General features: G+C 41.0%; 1 protein-coding gene across 2 annotated transcripts in view; it reads right to left on the bottom strand.

Annotated features, from left to right (window-relative positions):
• The window catches only part of LOC137184650 (metabotropic glutamate receptor 7-like), a 36,625-nt gene extending 32,209 nt beyond the window's left edge, over window positions 1-4,416 (bottom strand). For both annotated transcript variants that reach the window (XM_067592514.1, XM_067592515.1), the window contains exon 1: window positions 3,901-4,416. In XM_067592514.1, coding sequence (XP_067448615.1) covers window positions 3,901-4,012 — 112 coding nt within the window. In that variant the 5' untranslated portion in view covers window positions 4,013-4,416. The remainder of the gene's footprint in view (window positions 1-3,900) is intronic.
• Between the last annotated feature and the right edge of the window lie 18,010 nt (window positions 4,417-22,426).

The raw sequence follows: 22,426 nt of genomic DNA, 5'->3' as shown, positions 1-22,426 counted from the left end.
TTGTAGGTCACAATAGTCAATAATTCAGACAGAGACCACAGGAGCCACTGATGAAGATAAGAAGCATTTGGAGCAGATCTCATCTTCAGAGAGAGACAGAGAGAGAGAGATAGAGAGAGAGAGAGAGAGAGAGCACCAGAGCTGAATGCGCTGTGGGCTCAAGACTACCCTAAAGGCTGTGAACTGGTGGCTAAATTATTGAATGGCTGCAGAATACCTCATCTGTCAGTCAGTCAGATGGTCAGTCAGTCAGTTAGTCAGGGAGGCAGTCATGGTGAAAATGCAAGTGCTGTATCTGTGCTTCCAGAGTTCTGCGCTGTGGGTCGAGCCGACTTCACCTGTCACTGCGAGGAGTTCTGTGGACTTGAAAGACTCCTCGGCTCAAACAGTGGGTTTAAAGAAGAGCTGTCTCTCTTGGTTGGAGATATGTGATGTGAGACAGATAAATGTCAGGCTCTGGGAGAAGGATATGTTTTACTCCAACTTGTTGAAGTCTTATCCAAGAACTAGGGTTGTATAGTGATAGTGTTCCTTCTGGCTGCTGCTTGCAGTCAGTGAGGAGAAATATATGTTTGTCTAAAATCTATGTAAGCACTCAAAATGTCACATTTCTACGTACAAAAGAGGTGAGGTGTGCTGCAGTAGTTTGTGACATTGAAATTTTTACCTGTGATCCTACAAAGTAATATCAACACTATATGCATTATGACGCCCTACCCTCTGCTCCACATTTGATTAATACATCAAAGACAGCTTAATGATCATGATGGCTAAATTCATCAGGCTCTTGGAAGTTCTCCGCTTATCTGCTTGAGTGCCATAGGTCATGCACTGCATTAACTGCTTCAATTATTCATTCTCAATGCCCTCGGTTCTGAAAATGCACTCCAGGGCGAGGAATACAGCTTCGCCATTTTGCGTAGTGAAATACAAATCCCTTTAAATTAGAGGCTCTTGATGGATTCGACCTCCCGCTTGCCTACTCAACACCCTCCAAACCCAAACCTCCGGGGGATCCGTAATGCCGCAATTATATTTATCACCTTGACAGTCAAACGGCAGGCCTGCTCCCTACAGTTTCCCCCCGCCTGAACATGTGGGAGCACATCAAAATGAGCTGACATGCAGCTGACATTCATATTCTACATCTGTGTGCCCTTCAATATCCTACGTGCCTTTCCCCCGCCGGTTTGGGACTTGACATTGCCGAGGGGGGTCATGCAGAAGTATTGTGGTCTATTTTACAGTGTTTTCAGATGCCCCAGTCCCCTCCTACCGCTAAATATTACTGCTATACCTTTGCAGACTCCCCCCCACTCAGAGCTCAGACTAGATCTAAGAATGCATCGTGTTGGCAACTTGCTGCAATCAATTCCACAGTGATACGTTGTGGGAGGTTTTCCTCAAATGCGAGTCTTTTTATCAAATGGGAAAACTGAACTCCATCACTCTGGCCTGAATCCAGACAGACACAGAAAAATACAAACAAGATTAATCTCTGCCAGCTTCTCCTGAAGCCAGGATGAAGGTGCACAATGGAACAGTGCCTCAACCCGAGGAGAGAAAGTAGAGCAGGAAAAAACAGAAGGAATAGAAAAAACAGAAGAGATCAATACAGGCTGACCATCACTCCAGTCTCAGCTTGAGGTAATGGGCAGCCATATTGCATTAGTCCGCTAGATGGTTCTCCTTGAAGTGGTGAAGCGAGAATCCTGCTAATGCATCTGACATTTCACTGCAACCAAACAGGGCAGACACAGAAGCCATCTCAAGGATGCTGCAACAACATCTACCCAACAGTGTTGTTGCTCTACAGTTTAGCATTTTATTAAAAACAGTGTGTGTGTGTTTAATACATTAACTCGCACCAGATTTTCTTGGCAAATGTTCATGTTCACTAAGATGTTTACTTCTTATTCAATTCAGTCGTTTCCAATGAGCTGTGTTGCAGAACCGGTGCCTTTGAATGAATCCTGTGAATGTACAGCTATGCTATTACATAATTAATGTGTTTATTAAAGATAAGATGCTGTGGGTACTGGAAGCCTTTCTTTAGAGCAAATAATTCCCATTTGTATATGAATACAAAATATTGCAAAATGACTGCAGCTCAGTGGCAAAAGGATGAGTCAACAACAACAATGGCTTATAATTCCCTACTCCTTTTGTAGCTGTTCAGGAGTCATAATAATATCAGTGTGTTTACTGCTCTTTACAGGGAAAAAAAAACATCAGTGGAAAGTATATCTGAGAAGACAAGCTGGAAGAAACTGTTTATCAGGATACAAGATGAATTGAACCTTCCAAAGTAAGCCTTAAATCAGAACTTTTCCTTCTATCTTCCTACACCGGCTACTCTCTCTCTGTCTGTCGATGCAAATTACGTAGCCACAAACAGCTTCGTAAAGTTTTAATGAGTGATCACACTGGACATGAATGTACACAGATAAAATATTCATGCATGCTGGACTTCTGATCAGTGCCTGTGGGATATCATTAGCTTTCCTCATCTTAGAGGTTTCCGCACATTAGTCTACTAGGGGAGACAGAGATTTACAAGAAATGGATTGGGATCCATAGAGGTCGAGGTGAGAAGCAGTAAAATACTTGGTCCTGTTGCTGTGCCTTTATTGCAGTAGAATCTCATGGATGTGCTATCATGGATAATGGAGGGTATTTTCTTTTCACAATTTTTGCACAAAGATGGAAAAGAAATTGAAGCTGTGAAAATACAGCCATTGTCAACCTTTGTGCATTGAAAGCCTTCTTGCAATCATCCAACATGTTTGTTCAAACACAAAATGTATTGCAGAAATGTATCCCTGTCCCCATCTTGCAGAAATAATGCAGCAGCAACCGTGGAAAATCTCTACAGAGTTTCTAAACCACAGCACAGTAAACCACAGGATTTGACAACGACTGACGAACCATTGTACTGTTGTAGGGCAACCGAGTGTCTCCCGGTGACAGCAGTGACTGCTGATTTACATGTGCAACTACATGCCAACAACAGCATCTATGTGGAAAAAGCAGGTGAGTCAAGCGTGTGCACAATTTTCCTCCCAGTTACAGGCAAAACTCCACCACCCTGTCTGAATGCAAATGTTGTTAAGTGCTCTTCCAGGTCCTTATTCTAACCTCTTCAAACCCATATATAACCATAAGAACTTAACAGTTTAGCCTGAAAAAGGATCATTGCCACTTAACAATAACCATTAATGTTATTTTACAAGACTCAATAAACAAGACTGATCCTAATAGCTTGCTTTCTAGACCATTCAGTGGCTCGGCTCTCTCTGTTAAATCATGTTTTCTTGGAGACATTCCCCAAAGATTAAATATCTAAAAGCTTGCTGCTTCATACATGCAACCAGACTAGAGTGGTTTGAACTGACTGACCACTGAGCTGACTGACCACCATTAACATCGTCAGAGCCCTGCACTCTCACTAGCGGGGATGAAAAAATGAGGCAGAGTGAAACAGAAAAGGCACAGTGTATAACAAAACTCTCCCAAAAGACCAGTTGCCAGACAATTCTCTCTCCTCTTTGTTGGCCAGAGAGAACACATTAGACATTTTCAAACAATTCCTCTCGTAAGTTTGCACTCAGCGGGAAAGCTGAAATGGCTCCATTTAAAAAAACACTGGATACGGGTCATGCTCATTATTGTGACGTGGCATCTTCTCTACAAGCTTTTTCTCAGTCTACATTTCCAGTAACACTCTACAACTCACTGGGGAGCTCGAGTTTCCAAGCAGATCAATAATTCATCCATCCAAAACAACAGATTTGATGATGAATTGGAAATGCAAAACTGATCTTCCTCTGGGTGAAAAAGACAAAATCTTCCATAAAATAAAAAGAAATATAAATTCTTTTTAGTGATCACTTTTCTTACCTGCTTCTTTGGAGAGTTGTGTGAAGGCCTCCACTCCCTTCTCTCCATAGCTGCCCTCTGAGGCGATGGTGGAGACGTAACTCCAGCCCAGGGCTTGGATAATGTCCACCATGGCCTGGGCCTGAAATGAGTCCGGGGGAACCACCCGCGAGAAGAAGTCATAGCGCCTGTCGTCACTCAACTCTGGGGCTGTTGACGCATAGCTGATCTGTGGGATCTTGAAGAGGAGAAGTGGGGTTGGGGAAGAGAAAAGGAACGTTTACTCATGTGTTGCTGCTATTCTGGTCCAGCATCAAAGGTGGTTGCTATGGTGACTGACAAATCACATCAGCACCATATTTACTATCTGCCATTTTATCTGAGTGTCCGAATTCTGAGTGTGAAATGTACGCACTACATGCCTCTTCATTCGGTGCCCACAAAAAGGTTCATCATAGTGTGTTCACTACTTTTTGCTGACAGTGTCACATTGTGAAAATGTCAGTCATGCAAACCTTCACCTGTCAGTGATGATTTTCACGAGTGTCCAAATTCTCACTTGTAAGGCTCACTATGTAAACTATTGAGTGTGTAGGGAATAGTGAATGAGTGAACGAGGAAGTGATTTTGGATTTCGGTCTGTATCACTTGTTCCTCTGATGTTTGATGAGCTCTTACCTTAGGACATATTATCAGACTCAGCACGTCAGGGTCAGATATATTTTGTTCTTAAAGGAATAGTTAAACATTTTGGGAAAAGGGAGGTTATGTGTTGAATTATTTCTTGGCTGGGAGCAGTGACTTCCTGAAGTCTCAGCTGGTTGCCTGGCAACTGCTCACAGCCAAGAAATAGTGTTGGGAGGAGATATGCTGGGCACCTCTGGTTCCAGAAGTAAAAGTCCAATTCATTTTCCCATAATGAATCCTGTTACGTGACTGACAGTTCAGCATTTCTATGGCTTGAATGGGCATTTAAACTTTCCTGGTTGAGTCATGAGTACAAAAGATGGACAACTGCAATAGAAAATATTGGGTTTTTTGATGTAAAAAAAAGTCCTGTATGCATAAAAACTACAAAGTGCAATTACAGAGCTTAAAATTCTGTTACATGCTCTCAGCTCTCAGCTTCCACAGCGGGTGGAAGCTAAGGATTATGCTGTTGAGAAAATATTCACTTTTAATCAATTTACTCTTGAATAATTGGTCAGTTTTGAATTAAATCAGCAACTATGACTGTGTTTTGTGTATGAATCCAACAACATTTTGAATTTGCAACTGCTCTGACTTGTTTTGTATTGTATTTAGATCTGCCATGCCACCAAACTGACAGAGAAAACATGATTTCTCAGAAACAAAGCTGTATTAAATGAAACTGGTGGTCATAACATAGACCTTAAGCATCTTTTACTTTTGGACAGAGTCAGGCTAGCTATTTCCCCCATTTCCATTCTTTATGCTAAGCTAAGCTAACTGCTTCCTGGCTGTAGCTTTATATATAATGAGTAGGATCGATCCTCTCATCTAACTCTAAAAAAGTGAATGAGCATATTTCCCAAAATGTCAAGCTATTCCTTTAATTCTAACATTAATGTGCCGAGATTAGTTTGCTAACATCCTATCAGCAGCATATTGGCATAAATTTATTGTGTTCCTGCAAACTGGATAAGTTTGAGCTATAATTCAGGTTTACAATTTTTAAATGCATTGTTTGCAGAAGTTGAAGTGACTCTGTAGGCTACTGAGAGAATATTGTGTCATTTGTTAATATCCCATCACCAAGAGTTAAAACATAAATAGATATAATTGCAATATTTTATATCTGTACTATACATTATTATAGACATTTGACAACTTTCACATGGGCTTTACTCATACAAAATAACATGACTCGCTTCTTTTGCCGCTCACAGTAACACAAGCAGAGGAGGACTGGGGTTTCAAAGCGAATGAGAAATGCATTTTTTCATGTATTTTGCATTATCTTGTAAATTCACATCATGTAATGCAATATTTTACATAGCCTGTATTGGGTCTGTTACTCAGGCAACATGCCGCGCTGTCACCTCCTTCTCTTATCATATCATCATAAAGGTTTATTGCAGAGACCATGTCTTTGCAGCACTTTTTATGGACTAGCAGCCCAGTTTCATAAGCACTCTCTTACATCTCCTCCCTGATGAGACCTCAGTCTGTCGCCATCACTCTACAGAATATCCAAATATAAACCTACAGAAGTTCAGTGTTATGGTTTTTGTCTCTTCCAAGTCTCCCTGTATTTTGACCCAGGCTAACAGAAAAAATAAGCTAACACGGTGCATGAAACAGACTCTAATAGCTATAACATACAACAATGTGACAATGTGACCATACTCTACAAAAACAAAAAGCAATTGATGCATTTGACCCCCCCCCCCCCCCCCCCCCCCCCAAAAAAAAAACAACAACAATAAACTAAAATTTTAACCTTACTAGCCTTTCCTGGAACTTTCAAACGCATCTCATGGTCTTCCTCAGTGGATAGAATTAGGTCTGTTGTCATGGAGACCATCAGTTATCATCACATGACCTAAATATGGAACTTGAACTCCTGAATCTGTTAAAAAATACATGAAAGCTGAGGAAGGTCCAGTCTACTTACTCACTATATCCAAGCAACAAAACATCCCCTGCTAGATTTGACCAAAAAAAAAAAAAAAACCCAAAAAACATAAGGTCCACTTACTCTTCTTTTCTTGAGCTTTCAACTGCATCTCACAGTCTTTGTGTGTGCATTCAAGTCTTTCAAAGTTGACATATATTCAAAAAAGAACAAATAAAATGGTAAAAAAAATGTCTTTGAACATAGGCAAGGGTTAATCCTGTGACCAAAGTCCCATATGAGCTATCACCATGACAACTGAGAAAGCTCTATCAAGTGCTTTTGTTGCTTGGTAATAGTTAGTAAGTGGAGCCTGAGTAAGATTTTTTGTCAAACTACTGTTCCCAAGGTCCAGAATGACCTTTCACGCTCACTGGATTGACATTCTTTTCAGGGGAATTTATGAAAGGAAGTTTCATGTGTTAACTAATTCTTGTGTACTGTGTTTCCTCCCTAAAGGGAGCACTGCCATCTCTCTTAATTATCACTATCAACTAACAACTGACACATAATATCAACTGAACAGTGTACATGTAGATAACAAAGAGTACCTCATGCGGATATACAGGCTATATCAATCAAGCTATTTAGAAAGACGCAAGATAATCACTTTTCTTAATGCTCAGGAAACCCCTTAATAGCTTGCAGATGTGATTTTTACCCCAAAACATGTTGTTAAATTGTTTTTTTCATACAAGCTCAAAATCTCAGATTAATCCTCAGTGGGAGAAGTAGGTAGGGTCTATCTCATTATATATCATCATCAAACCCTGCATAGCGTAAACTAGTTGATAAAGGGTTCTGGTATTAGCTTGTTCTCAATGGTATCTGTTAAAGTCCTAAACATCTCGAAAGCAACTGTGTTTGAGGTTTACAGCCTTGGAACAGCAATCACACCTGGTGGCACGTCTGGAATCAAAATGCCTACCTCCCGTTAGATAGGTGAATGCACAAGCAGGGACATGCATCATTTTCTCTTGAACCCGGTGCAGCACCACATCACACAGTCTAATCTGAGCACTGTATGAATGCCATCCATTTCTGTTAGAGTGATCAAAAGCGGCCGGACACTGGGGAAACACAGGAATGAGGACACAGCGGCTCGCTGATGGGATTGCTTCAACTCACAGAGTATGAGTTATAGCTTTGACCCACAACTCAAAGGGGGTCAACTGCACAAAGCTGACAAATTGAGGAGCAGAGGAAGAGATCGAGCTCAAGATGACGACTCAATATGTTTCAAGTCAGTCCAACAACAACAACAACAACAACAACAACAACAACAACAAAAAGAAATCTACAATATTGGCAAACACAGAATCAGCAATGCAATTAAACAAATTCACAGGTGGGAATGCGGCTGCGATGTCACAAGTTAAATCGCTTCAGTGCTGCCTAAATTGAGTGTACTGGGTCAAAGAGGGGGTACAGCGAAGTAATGGAAAAGCAACAGCAACAGCGATTTGCATTTAAAAAGACCCCTCTTTCCAAAAAGTGAAGCGTCTATTTGGAACATTCGATATGGGATCTATCTCAACAAAGCTGCTGCTATGGAGTCAAAAGGTGTTATAGGTTTGTTGAATCACATCCTATCTTCGCCTCGGCTGGGATGGAAAGCTGCTTGAACATTTGTCTCTCTTGAGCTTTTTTGCTGCAGGGAACCATTTAAGATGGCAATGTCTTTTTACTTTGTCCCAGGCTTGTACCCTGTTGATATAATTTCTCCACTCCTTATTCCCCAGGAATCTACACCTCCTTGCAGTACAAACATTCACGTTTTCAGCTTGTGCTTTTTAATTACCATTTTGACCTCAAGGTAACAAAAGTGCTAAACCTTGATTGAGAAAATGCAGAGGTGTGAGGATTAAACCTCCTGGAATTACAACACAAGGAGATGCTGACTAACTGATACTGATTAGAATTTAGCACCTTTGTATTTTTCTCTCTTGCAGCTAATTGGGATACAAATTAAGCGGAGTGTGAGTTAGTAATTTAAGCTTCTGTATAAAATAAGTGAATTAAATTAAATTCTTCTGATCTTGATTGTGTCTTTCTCAGTAGATTACAAGCACAAAAGTTTAGCTTTTCCGCTTTGGTAACAGTTTCATGATTGATTCCCAGAACTGTATCACCTAAAATAAACTCTTGTTGCAACAAATTGCAGCAGATTTGAATAGATTTAGTCAAGATGATAATACAGAGATAATCAGGCAGGGAGAATGGATGTTTTATCAACAATTTTTAATCATTTTCTGTAAATAATTAGCTTGGAATGAGTAAAGGATTATTTTCTCTTAATCCTTCCATTTATATCATAAGAATTTGCCCGTTTCACAGTCACACTCACTTATACTAACTTACACTGCTTGCAATTCTTATTTTATTAAGACACTTTTAATCTATAATGTGAAATATTTCATCACACATGACTGTCAACAAGGTGAAAGGGTGACAGCGCTGCCTGCGAGCGGTCTGCATTGACAATGACCACAATAACCATGAACCGATCATGAGCAACTGAATTCCGGCCAAGAAAGAATGATTAATGATGCCCCCTTTCAGTATCACATTTACCCAAAGCTGATGTCTGGCACCTGTCATCTGCAGTATAGATCAAAGTTAGGATTGCTGAGGGTAATCGCCTGGCTTGCTCTTGAATGTATCTGGGCTGACAGGATCGATGTAAGGAAAACACAGAGGTCTGTTATAGGGGACACTGTTTTATTGATTTACCACCACAAAGTGCTGCGGCTGCCCTGAATAAAAATCTGTTACTGAAGTCTGAAGAAGGTTAAGAAAAAAGACGATAGAGGTGGGGGCGGGGAGTGTCCTAATCTGCTTACTGACATTAAATGAGAATTTCAACCTGGGTGTTTAAGAGGAGAGGTGACTAAGCGAGGTTGTGTAAAGGTTAGACACGTTCACAGTAAGTGGGAATGCCAGGTGAAGTTAATTAGAGTGCCTTGGCCTTTCTGTTGCATTTTCACATGCAGCAGACCACAAGCACCACGGGCAGCTCTGAAGAAAGGTGAGAGACTGTAATGTTGGTGCTGTCCTGCTCTGTTAATGTGCGGGTGGTGATTCTGAAGAGCTGAGAGCAAATACTTGCAGATGCAGCTGGCTGTGCCACTCTGCGCTGTCTTCTCCCTTTAAAATGCACGATGCAAAAGGAAATGTTATTTGAAGAAAAATAGGCAGCATATGGCACAACACGGCTCTCAGCCGGGGTAATGGCAACCATCTATCCTCGCCATCTGAGAAGAGGGAAGTCTGCAGATATGAAAAGACAGGCTGTCTCTACAGAAAACAGAGGGTTATGACTTTCCATGGGTTCTTAAACAAAAACTTGGACAAAAAAAAACAAAGGCCATCTTTCAAATACCAATGTTTTTGCTGACAAAAGGCAGCACTGAGTAGACTAAATCACTATCAAGGCACAGAAAACTGGATTGTTGTCCAGCCTGGGTTTGCTATCCATTAATCCAAGAAAAAAAAACAAGCCCTTGCTGCAAATGAACTGTGAGTGGCAGCGCTGAAATGTTTCCCATGAATGGTTCTAACTGGAGCGAGGGCGGCCAGGCAGTTTGTGTTGCAGGAATCCCTGCGCCTCTATTTGCTGCATGATTAGCTTCTAAGTATATCTTGACATCAGTCAGCTCCACTCGGCTGTTTGCAACAATCTCCACGGTGACAGCGGAAATGACAGCGGGTTCCGACAGACCCGACTCTAACCCCATGCTGCCTGTGACCGGACGCCAATGCACAGATTGTCCTTGTGACACCAGCACAATGACACACACATACACACACACTGTAAGTATGATTCCATGATGTGGCCAAAGAGCCATTTTGAGAGCAATTCAAAAACTACACACCCCCACCCATAATGGAATAAATATTTTCCCACAAAAAACATCCTTTGTCCAAAGATTTATTTGTAGCTCCACAGCCCGGTGTTGTAAAGCAGCAATGGTCGATATCCTATAAACAATACAATACAGTACAATAAACAGGCCTATAAAGATGTTGAGCAGTTATCACGTTTTACATCTTTCCAGCTAAATCAAGGCCCTGCATCTTTGTGACATGGGGGGGAGGGGAGGGGATCAGGGAGTCATCAGCTTGTATTCAGACAACAGTGCCATTTGTCAGTAGGGCAGAGGTAATGACTGTGTCCATACATGCAACCCCAGGCTGGGCTTTAGTAATCTCTCTTCACCAGAGCACGGCACTGCCAACACAGTTGAGGAGGCAGGGAGAAAGGGCGGGGGAAACTGACAGCTTTCCCTCCCTCTCTCTGTCACTTTCTCCCCCTGTCTTCCTGCCCATCTGTGTCTCTCACTCTCGCTCAAACTCTCCCTTTGTGAAGGCTGCGTTTCATCATTGTGCCCTCACGCAACCTGTGACTTTCAGCCTCTGCTCCCTTGTTCTCCGCCCCTCAGTGTGTTCCAGCCCCGTCGGAGTGAGACAAGTGAGTCTCATCTTCCTGCGTGTCTCTCCGTCCCTCCCTCCCTCCCTCCCTGTCATCTGTCTGCACGCAGACACGCCCACAGAGATGATCAGCAGACACTTCCTGCCCAGAGAGGTCCTCTGGCTGCCAGTTTCCCCCCAAGTCGAGACAATCTGCCCTCAGTCATTTGCTCACATGCCAGCCAACTATCCCCTCCTCGCTGTCCTTAGTCTTTCTCTTTTCTCCCCATTTTCTCCCTGTTTTTCATCTTAACCATCTCTCCTGAAAATTCTGCTCGTATACAACTAATTTGCATTAGCAAATATGTTTTGTAGGAAATGCAATGCAGTGAGGATTAGGTTTTTTAATGTTTTCTATCAACAGTGCATCTGCAAAACATTGTTTCCCTACAACATCTATTTGTGACAACTAAGGCATGATTATTATTTCATGGGTATGTTTAAGGATGGGTCTGTTTAAGGTTGCTTATTTACACATCCAGCAGATACGGGGCAACGTTAGGGTGTATTTGGAGTTGCTCACCAACAGCAGCCATTTCTATCCACCTCAAGAATTTAAGTCCAATATTCACTCTGCTTCCAGCTCTGTTTTGGTCTCCACCAAGTCCTGAGGGCGGCTCTTTGGCTGCTAAATGTTGGACTATATTCACCAGGTAGTTTCTAACTTTGTCTCTCTGGCATTTGGTTAAGGGAGGTAGAGCACAGTGGGTTTTTAGGGCTTTTTTTGCTGGAAACAGCTGCATTCCACAATAAAAACGCTGCTGATGAAGAGTGGTGAGAATTAAGCAAAACATTAAAGTTAGCTAAAAGACACTGAAACATTGCATAGAGCTGAGAGTTGCAGAGTCAGGTGATGGGTTTGCACCATTCACATTATGAATTGTCATTTCATGTATTGTTAATCTAAAAATACTGAATATAGCAGCTTTAACTTTAAGGAAAGATCATGGTCATGGTTAAATGGCTGACTTGAAGAACGAGAAAGGGCACACTGACTTTTTCAATATTTAACCAAAACCACAACCTTTTCACTAACAAAGTGTTTTAGCTGCCTACACCTTGTAACATGAGGGATAAATACAGGATGTGAGCCTGAACCCCAGTCTCAACTGTCTAAATCCTGTGCTTTGTACTCACAAACATCCATACCAATGTCCCTCCTAAGACTTGTCTGCTGTACAGGAATCTAACACTTCCTGGACTGTAGTGAGCATAATCCAGGTGGCGGTTTCGTTTCCTCCACATTGTATTTGGCAAAGTAAATTAGACGTAAATACATGTATTTTGTAGAAGACGGGGTACTTCATTTTCAATCAACCTCCTCCGAGCTCCTGCTTTCTCCCTTCCCTCTTCACCAAGGTCAGCATCCAATCACTCTCCTGCCACATCTCTCTACCGTTTTCCAGCCTGAATAGTGTTTAGCCAGTCTGGATGTTTATTGTGTTTTGCAGCACCTTTTTGCTACACAGATCACAAAAGAACCCCACCCTTTCAGAGTTGCCCACACCACTGAGCTAGCCTTGGTGTTACATGACAGAAAGTTAGGCTTTCATAATCCTTTATCTAACACGACCTTCCACCGTCTCCCTCTTTCCGCCCACTTCTCTTTTTCCCAGTCGATTCCCTCACCCTCCATCTCTCCCGCTCGCTCCATGCCAGTCCCCTGGGCAGCTCCAGTGCTCTGTGCCGGGCCCGAGCTCTTGCATGGCTGCCCTGCCAGAGTGTATTTTAAGACAACCAGCATGTTTCTCCATGGGTATAGAGGGTAGGTATGACTCACAAATCAGATATTTGACCAGGAGAGCCACACAGTAGAGTAGAGCCGAAGCGTGGGAGGAAAGTGTGGATAGCTCACAAAGGGAACCTGAACGACCTCCATCTTTCCATCTGGTAAACAGACTGCTATTTCAACTCTATTGGTGTTTCAAAGAAATAATCGTTTCCCGACACCAAATAGCTCTCAAAGCCTTGTCAGCAAGGAGAACGTACAGAGGAGAGGTTCACCATCTATGTAATGCAGTGTAAAGGTGCAGTGTAGCTGTTGTCACAAATGGAGCCAACTGACTTAAGGATATCGCTATTCAAGCTGGCATGACAGTCAAGTTTTTATGCTGCCACTCTTGAGACTTATTATGTAAAGGTACTGTACCTCTTCAAGTAATTTCATAAAGCGTCTTTTGACTTAGGCTTCACACAAAGCAAGGCCCTGCAGAGAGCAATGCAGTTCAGCAGACCTGCCTTGATCATTGCGGCTGTGCTGTGTGCTCTCTCCAGGTGCGACAGAAGCTCGACTCACGGTAAGAATAAAACATAGCCCGCAGGTTTATGACTAAGTGTTATCAAATGTATTCCTTTATATCCACAGGGTCTCACATTACAGATGGCTGTATTGATTTTTCTTTGCTGCAAAGTGCACTGGACGCAGCTGTGTTTTCTCTACAGTGTTCTTCACAAGTCTGCGTGATGACTTTATTTTTTGTCTGAGAAATATGAAATATCAATAAACTAATGTTGAAATCTGCATGCCATAATATCTAGGGTAAGAGAAAAATAAGAATATTCTTTCAAAAGAGACATCTGAATACAAATATGTACATGTCTGTGTTGTAGGAATTGTTGGTGTGTGCCATCATCTTTGCATCTCTGCTCTGCCTCATTGCGCTGTCCAGTCCTAATCTGGCTCTGACATATTATTCACCAAAGAGCGAGCATAGGTGCATGTTTTTTTCCAGACTACACCTGGAGCATGCCGGGTCTGACACATTCATTGTCAGTAGTGCACCTGCAACACTCTGACCTGCATCCCAATGAAATTCCCTCTGTACTATCCCCCATCTCTCTGTGTATAGCTCTCTCTTCAGACTCGACAGAACATCATCACCAGGCCCATTTCTCCCATAATAGTACACAGACAGTACGGGTGAGCCTCCTCGATCTTACCTTTCCTCTCTGTCTGCTCCTCACAAAGAATTCTTTAGCAGGGCCATGTAATTATGTACTGATCACAGCAGTGGAAAATATCACAGATATCCTATTCCTTCTGTTAGTGTGTCTGATTCCCTACTTGATGCAGTGTACCTCAGAAATACGTACTGGTTTAGAAAAGAACAGAACATTTTAATAGGCAGTTATCCGCTTCCTTGGCATTGCCTGCAGTGCAGCCTTGAACCACTCCAAAAGTTGAGATTACAGTATCTTATCAGCAACACCTGCATTCACAACATGCCCAAAAAATCCACTGTCAGCCTGTATGGCTCAGCAGTTGCAAATGTAAACCAGAATGTGCACACGACAACACTTCCCTTTAAAAGTCTCAGGAGCGTATTTAAATAGCTAAAACCGATGTGATGCCTGCTGTTTGGTTTTCACAGTTTATATGGTGCATTGTGGAAACTGCAGTGATCTTCATGGGAAGTGTGTGGAGACAAATGTATGCAGCTGAGTAATTTACGCAGAGCTGATATTCTTATGTTACAGGAAATAGGCTTAAACTGCCATTCACAGTAAGCTATTCAAACTCTTATCACAGTGATCGACCGGGGCTTTTACAAAACTGGCATAACAAAGAACATTAGAATCTATAAAGAGGCTTTAAAAATCACACATTCGCAAGGAAAGTGGTTAAACTGAAATGGAAAAACAAATGAAGGAATAAATGAACAAAAAAAATTCAGTAACATAAAATATTGAAAATATAGCAGCATAAAAGTAGAAGTAGACAAAACCGAACGCATCCAAGTGTAAAGCTGATAATAAAAGAGATTTAAAACACAACTGACCATGACTGTGAGACTTTACAGCCCTGAGTTTAGCTGTGCAGGCAGACCTTTCTCCTAGGCTTTGCACAAATCTCGCCTCCTTCACTGGGATTGGCAGACTCTTAATTGGCCCTCACATTAACTTGAAGCATTTGAATGGTAGAACAGTACACAGCCTGGGAGGTGCAGTTTAGGGCAATAAAGTCCCTTCTCTGCCACAGTGTCTGGGTCCTGATGGCAAAATCACAGTCACCTTTCCTCCTCTGCTAACAATTAACGCTTATCCTAACTGCATTTTTAATGACTTGGGTGCTTAGGCAAAAGAACAGAAAGTGAAAAGCTTCTCTAAAAGTAGGATCAAAATGTCTGAGGAGATCCAGTCCTTGATAGTTTCACAAATTATTCTTTTAGGTACTTTTTTTATACTTATCTGATTTTTTTAAGCTTTATTTCAAATCCTGCTCATTCCAGCAATTTCACACATGAAATTAGGACTACCTGTCACAAGGATGACTCCAGTAGAAGCAGCTGTATAATCTTCTCTGTGGTGCTGACAAGAAGCTTGTAAAGTTTGAGAAAAAATAACCTTGATGAAGTTATCAGGAAAGTTCTCAGCATGAGCTTGAGACTATTTTTGACAGAAAGCCTGTGATACAAACTTGAGCCGGGAGGGTTTGAAACAAGTGGGCATTAAGGAGACAGTGGGGTGTAATGAAAGACACAATTGAGTTGTAGTGAGTTGTAGTGAGTTGTGGGAAATGAAAAAGTTTTTGCTTGACCCATACTGGATTCTTCTTTTGACCATCCTTTTTTAAATCTGTCACTTTTGAGCCCCCTCAGCTTTAGGGAAGTTCAGTGATAAATTGCTGGAGAAACCTCTTTAAAGGAGCCTACCAGTGGCTTTTCAAGTTTTAGCCTATTTACTACAAATAGTAGACTTTACATCATAGCTAACCATCTTATTGCTGTGTTTTATAGAATTTAAACATTTTTTCTACCAGCAGGAATCCATTGGCCTCCATTAAATTCTGTACAATATGAAAACCTAGTGGGAGATTCTTGAAACTTGCTCGAGTTGTGTAATCAATCACAGTTGTTATTGTTGAGGGATGCCCCAGTGGCCTAATGGTTACAGCGCACACTACATAACCTTGTTGTATGTCATACCCTTCTCTCTCTCCCTCTGTTTCCTGTCTCTCTCTGCTCTGGCTGTCAAATAAAGGCAAAAGAGAACATGGTATTGTTGTGTGCTCTTGAGCAGTGAGGCATACAAAAAGGTAACTGTAGTATAACTGAAAAACCTTTTGAAGAGAAGCTTATTAAAACTCAGTATGGCTATCTTCACACCCTGCGGCTCACTCTGATGAGAATGATCCTGTGTCCAGTCATGACCTGGCCACCCATGGGCTCTCCTTTCTCCTCTGTGCTGCTGGTGTGGTGCATCACTGAGGGCATCTGACCTGGTAGTCCTGTCAGCAACACACTGGCTCTGCCGCACAGCCAGAACAATGGACAATTGTCCACTGAGTGAGCACAAGAAGCTTTTTCCATTGCCATACTGAATAACCTGCCAACTCTGGAAGAACCGGCCACAGTCTTTCGATTAGAGCTGTTCTGTGTAAACAGACTCTCATTCTCACTGAGATCATGATTCATCAGAGCAAGTGTCTCGACTAATGGACCAAAAAGATTTATGCGGAATGTGTTTTTGTGACATGCACATTTCACATAACTTCCACTCGCAGGGAGACAAAGTGTCAGAAGGCTGCACACTGACATGTATTTCTGAGCCAGAGTCAGAGATGCGCAACAGACGCCAGATCAGACAATTACCCTCAGACAAGTTAACCAGCCGAAACAGGAATGGGCCTAGTACAATGGAACTGTCACACACCACTACTGAAGGGTTATCTTTATTTTCAACAAGAGCTCTAACTGGCATCTTTCTCAAAACAGCTCAAGTGGATCTCAAGTCTGCTAATAACAGAATCTGTCAAATGAGCTGAAATAATACAAACGCAATACCTTCAATACATATTTAGTGGATCTGAATCTCAAACTTGTTGGTTCATTGATGATCCAAAATGTATAAAAAATGAATGAAATGTGCTGATCTTCTTCACTTAGTATTTCAAATGTGAGTTATATAGAGTAGACGATCTATACACATCAAGAATGTCTAGCCTTCAACTTCAAATCCCAATATAAAACAATGATGGCAGAGCTGAGAGAGAGAAAATTCCACTATAATGATGGTATTGAAGCTAAACCTATGAAGCCAGTATTAAAAAATAGTATATGAACTGCATATGGCCAGTTTAAACGAACAGATTATTACAGTTGTGTGAATCAGCACAGAAAAACACATCAAAGTTCCAAGCTTCTTGAGCTAAGATCAACAGAGCATCTGCATTTAAGTGCCTCATCTTTATTTATTTCTTTATCCACTGCTCATTAGAGCACATTCAAAATCATAACCTCTGAGTGGACTGTTTCTCCAAATAAAAAAGGTGTGATGTGTTTCCAACCGTGTACAATAACTGGAAAATTGCCTGCACACTGAGTGTATTACCACCCTGAAACACAAACACACGTTTTTGTCACTTACGGGGACATTACATTGACATTAATTCCCTGGAGGCTTACCCTATCCTTAGCCATAACCAACCATAACCCTAACCTCAACCCTTAAACTAATCCTAACAGTAGCACTAACCAGAATACAAAATCTATTGGTTAACCTTGAGGGGACCAGCTCTCTGTCTCCAGAGGTGACAGCAGATGACAGAAGAGTCCTGGGAGATTCACACTGACATGGATTTACCTTAATTCTTTGGAGACTTATTCTAACCTTAACCACAACCAACACATAATCCAACCATGACTCTCACCTTAACCCAAAAACTGAAATGTACTGGTTAACATTGAGAGGTCCTGATGGGAAGCAAGTCCCCATAATGTGAATATTTGAACAGATTTAGATCCCCACAACTCTATTAATACAAGTATACACATACAAGTTTGCAGGGAGAATGGTTTGACTGGCTGATGCAACACACAGATGGTTTCATTTCCTAAACGCCTGAGCAAATTTACTGGTAAATACCACATTTGATTGCCCTTCGACCTCCAGATAGAGAGCATATGACAGCTCTATGCATAATCCATTGATAAATTACATGGTATTGATCCTCCAAAACCTCATTCAGGGCAATGTGAGTGCTCCAACACTGATAAGGCAGTTAAAAAACACTATATTCGGTCATCAATAGCCAATCTGGTAGTCAATTGTAGTTTAAGCAACCCTATTTGAAAGGAAAGAGCTTCCCTAATTTGCAAGATGTCAATGGTGATTGAGGTCTTCCCCAAAATCAATGTTACTGTCACATGCAGGCGTTTCAGAGAGCACTTGAAATCCTACAGGATTTGCATCTGAAAACAGTAATCCTGTCAACTGATTTTTTATGTATGCTCTGGCTGCTGCGGCACAGTATACTTTTCAAGCTCAAAAGAACAGCAACACACAAACATGTTCAAACCGCATTCGCACACCACTGCACAGCCAGTGAGGAAAAAAAAGAAAAGAAAAAAAAACAGAAAAAAAAAACCAACCCACACTCGCCAAACATCAACTTCAGTGAAATACAGACAAAATGAAATTGAAGCTAATGAAACGCTAAAGTTCTGCTCTTTCATTTTCACGTGTAAAATCAACAGTGCACTCTAATAATCTAGACTCCCTATAAAAAGGTACACACTGTGCTTGCTGATATAATGGTTATATATTACTATCTGTTGTTAGCAACCGTTCTAATGCACCCTCAGGCCCTGCTGTAATAACACAACTGAAGGACAAGGAATGAATCCAGATGACAGTTTATTATGTATACTGTGAGAGAACACACTGGGCCCTGACATCTCTGAGATACTGTACAAATAGCACACACACACACACAAACAGTGAGACACGCACAAGCACATAAACACATTGAATTGAACTAATTTCACACGGAATTGAGAGGATCCATTCACTTACCTATAGTGGTGTCTAGACATGAAGATAGGTTTGGTCTAATTTGGCCATATCATAACAGTATATCAGTGGTGGTTCAACTATTACTGTTACCATTAGTAGTACTGTACTAAAGTATATGAGTAATTTTTAAGTACTATAGTTACTAGTTATGATACTGAACCAGATTTTGCACACAAAACATATAATAACCTTATAAAATTTGATTTGTTGTTATAGATTAAGCTAACCAGCAAAATATAAAGTTGTTAAAGGGGACCTATTATGCTCATTTCCAGCTCTAAGACCCTGTTTACACCTGGCATTAACATGCGTCTCGGGTGATCCAATCACAAGTGGACAGCTCTAAGTAAAGGTGTGAGTAGATTCAAGACACATTGAGGACACATTGAGATCCGATCAGACTACATTCGGGGGTGGTCTGGGCCGCATGTGGCCACATTCATTTAGCAGTGTAAACGCAATGCGTCCTGGGCCACACTGAAGGAACACCTACTCAACTGACGTCCTCTATTTTCTGGCAGACTAGGCACAGGAATTGAATTGCTGCCCCCTGTGTTCAATAAAGAAATCCATTATTTTGTTTTTTTCCATTTTTCATGTGAATTAAAAAAAATATATAATCCACCTCCCGTTTTTTCCTGTTTTCCCATTCCCTTACCCATTTTTCTCAAATCAACAATTAGAATATAAGGTAAACCAAAACCAGAGAATATCTTGTTTTTCACTTGTCTGTCTAAAAAATATAACAGAAGCTTAACGTTGCTGGACAGTTTCCTTTGACCTGTCAAGTTGATACTACAGCTCAGGATTTATCAGGAGGACGGCTGCTTTACTCCAAACAGTATGAACCTGGACTGTGTGTGTGACAGAGGACCTATTGGATGTGTAGAAGAACACAGAACATTAATTAACATTAGATCCTAAACAAGTCTGTCACCAGTATGCCGGGAGATTTAAATAATCAATGAAGTTACGCTGTCATGCCTCGTGCGTAAATGCACACAGTGTGTCTCAATGGAGAGACGCAGCTGCGGGGAGATCGCTGTATATAACTCTAAATTTGTTGTGTATGTACATATATATATATATATATATATATATATATATATATATATATATACACATATATATATATGTTCAGATCCTGCGCTAGAGCAAATCAATAGGACGGGCATTTGATTTTCGTGAGGGGATACAATGCATTGTATATTTGTTTATCCTGTTATCAAAGAAGTTAAACACAGCTTTGGATGAAGAGTACACGGACCCCGATCCTCCCGCCAGTAAAAAACAACAACGAGTTTGGTCTTTGCAAACGGAAATGATGCTTTACAATTATTTGCATATAGAGCAGGGAAGTGAGATCCAATCACAAGTGGTCACTCAACACGCATGTGGAGACGCATGTTGATGCCAGGTGTGAACAGACGTACTTAGAGCTGTCCACTTGTGATGACATCACCCAAGACGCATGTTAACACCAGGTGTAAACAGGGCCTAAATTTTTTATTCTGGGACTCCACTGGAGCAGCTTTGCATGACTGACTGGCAGTTCAAAAAACTCCTTATTTATCTAATACTGGCCCTTTATGCAGCCCCTCAGTTCAGCCTCTGTCTCTAACAGGTCATTGTAACTCTTGTCTCTTTAAGGCCCCCCTCCCCATGAGCCGACTCTGTTCTTATTGGCCAACTTTCAAGAGGCTGTGTAGCTGTGTAATGGAAAAACACTCACAGCTTGCCAGCTTGACTTGAGTCATAGCGCCACGTGACTACCCCCAAAACAATGGAAAAATGTCACAATGTTAACGGAGTAGAGCAGTGAACTTGCATGTTGTGCACGAAGGAGATCACCATATAAAGAAACCTGTCACGAGTTGACGTTGGTTTGGGCTGACAGTAGAAAAAAATGTTGGAAACCAAGCGTTCAGAGCAGTCTGAAGCCGGTGCTTTTGCTCACAGGGATTACTTCTACATACATTTACCTCAACATTTGACACTTCGACCACATTTAATATGAACATCTGACATTGTAACATTATATATATGACTGAAAATAAGGAAAAGCATAATATGCTCATTATACTGTAATTTTCTAAAGCCCAAGAATGATGTCTTCAATTTGCTTTTTTTGTCTGACCAACTGCTCAAAACCCCAAATATTCAGTTTACAGTGATACAAAACAAAGAAAGGAAGTAAATTGAGAAGCTTTTTGACATTTTTACCACAAAAAATTATCTAAATAATTATTATTTATTATTTATTATTATTATTTATTTGTTTTTGCCAATTAATTTCTGTTGATCATTTCATATTTCATCTTTACAGTAAAATGCTACTTAAATTGATCACATATTAATGCATCAGTAATAATAATCCATTCATATAGTACATAATAATATAACACTCAAAAGACCAGTTTATCTGCATGATGAATACTACTGTACTTTAAATATGATTTTAAATGCAGGATTGTCATTTGTAATGGGGTAGTTTTGCATTGTGGTATTGCTTCTTAAAGGATCTGAGATATCTGCCTCCATCCCAGTACAATCGTGGTGAAAGGAATTTTGATTGTGGTGACTTTTACATAACTCAACGGCAACAGAAACAATGTAAAAAACCAGTGTACATGAAACCAAAATGACTGTATCAGCATGGCTTAAAACCACAAAAGATCGCTGAGAAAATAGACTGTTGCTGAAGGATCACTGTGTTTACTCTCTCCTTACTTGCAGCTCAAGCTGGCGTGCGGTCTATTTCTTGCTGCTCTTCAGTGGCATGCTACATTAGAGCCCTCACATGGACATTCAGTCTAAACAGAGCCTCGTGCCACCAGCCTCAAGGGACGCCAAGACAGCCATGTGAGCAGTGCACCTCCTGTCCCTTTTAAGTTGGTAGCACACTACAGAAAGTTTCTTGTATTTTCAGTGTATCATTGCATTAGTCTTTTTTGCATACATGGCTATTCCTTAACCGTGGGAACCTGATTTTTGATGGGGAACAAAATGTGTGTATCCATGTGCATAACTTGAATATGATGGCAATGTTGGTCGATTTACCCCTTCAGTGCAGACTGAAATATCTCCAAAACTATTGGATGGATTGCCATGAAAGTTTGATAACACATTTATGGTCCCTGGAGGATGAATTCTCTTGACTTTGGTGTTTTTAGTGACACGTCTTAACAAATATTGGATGGATTGCCATGAAATTTGGTAAATATGTTAATGTTCCTCTCAGGATGAATTTGTTAATCCCTAAACATTTAATCTAGTACCATCATCAGGTCAAAATTTGTCAGGTACTTTAGTTTATGTCAAAATAGCTGCACATTGTGTTTAGTGCTAATTAGCAAATGTCAGCATGCTAACATGCTAAACTAAGATGGTGAACATCAGCATGTTAGCCTTGTGAGCATGTTAGCATGCTGACATTAGCATTTAGCCAAAGCACCACTGTGTCTAAATACAGCCTCAAAGAGCTGCTAGCTTGCCTTTAGTTTTACTTCCTCTCTCCTTAAAATGCAACATCTTTTATGTGTTGAGAAGGGATTCTCCCTGACAAGTAGATCCACAGGATTAGTCTTAAGTACAATATAATTTCTAAGGTGCCATGTGATTTCAGAGCTGGTTGGGGAGAGGGAT

This window comes from Thunnus thynnus, chromosome 6, assembly GCF_963924715.1.
Source record: "Thunnus thynnus chromosome 6, fThuThy2.1, whole genome shotgun sequence".
Lineage (NCBI taxonomy): Eukaryota > Metazoa > Chordata > Actinopteri > Scombriformes > Scombridae > Thunnus > Thunnus thynnus.
The sequence above is the reverse complement of the archived record's forward strand: the minus strand, read 5'-3'. Positions and strand labels throughout refer to the sequence as shown.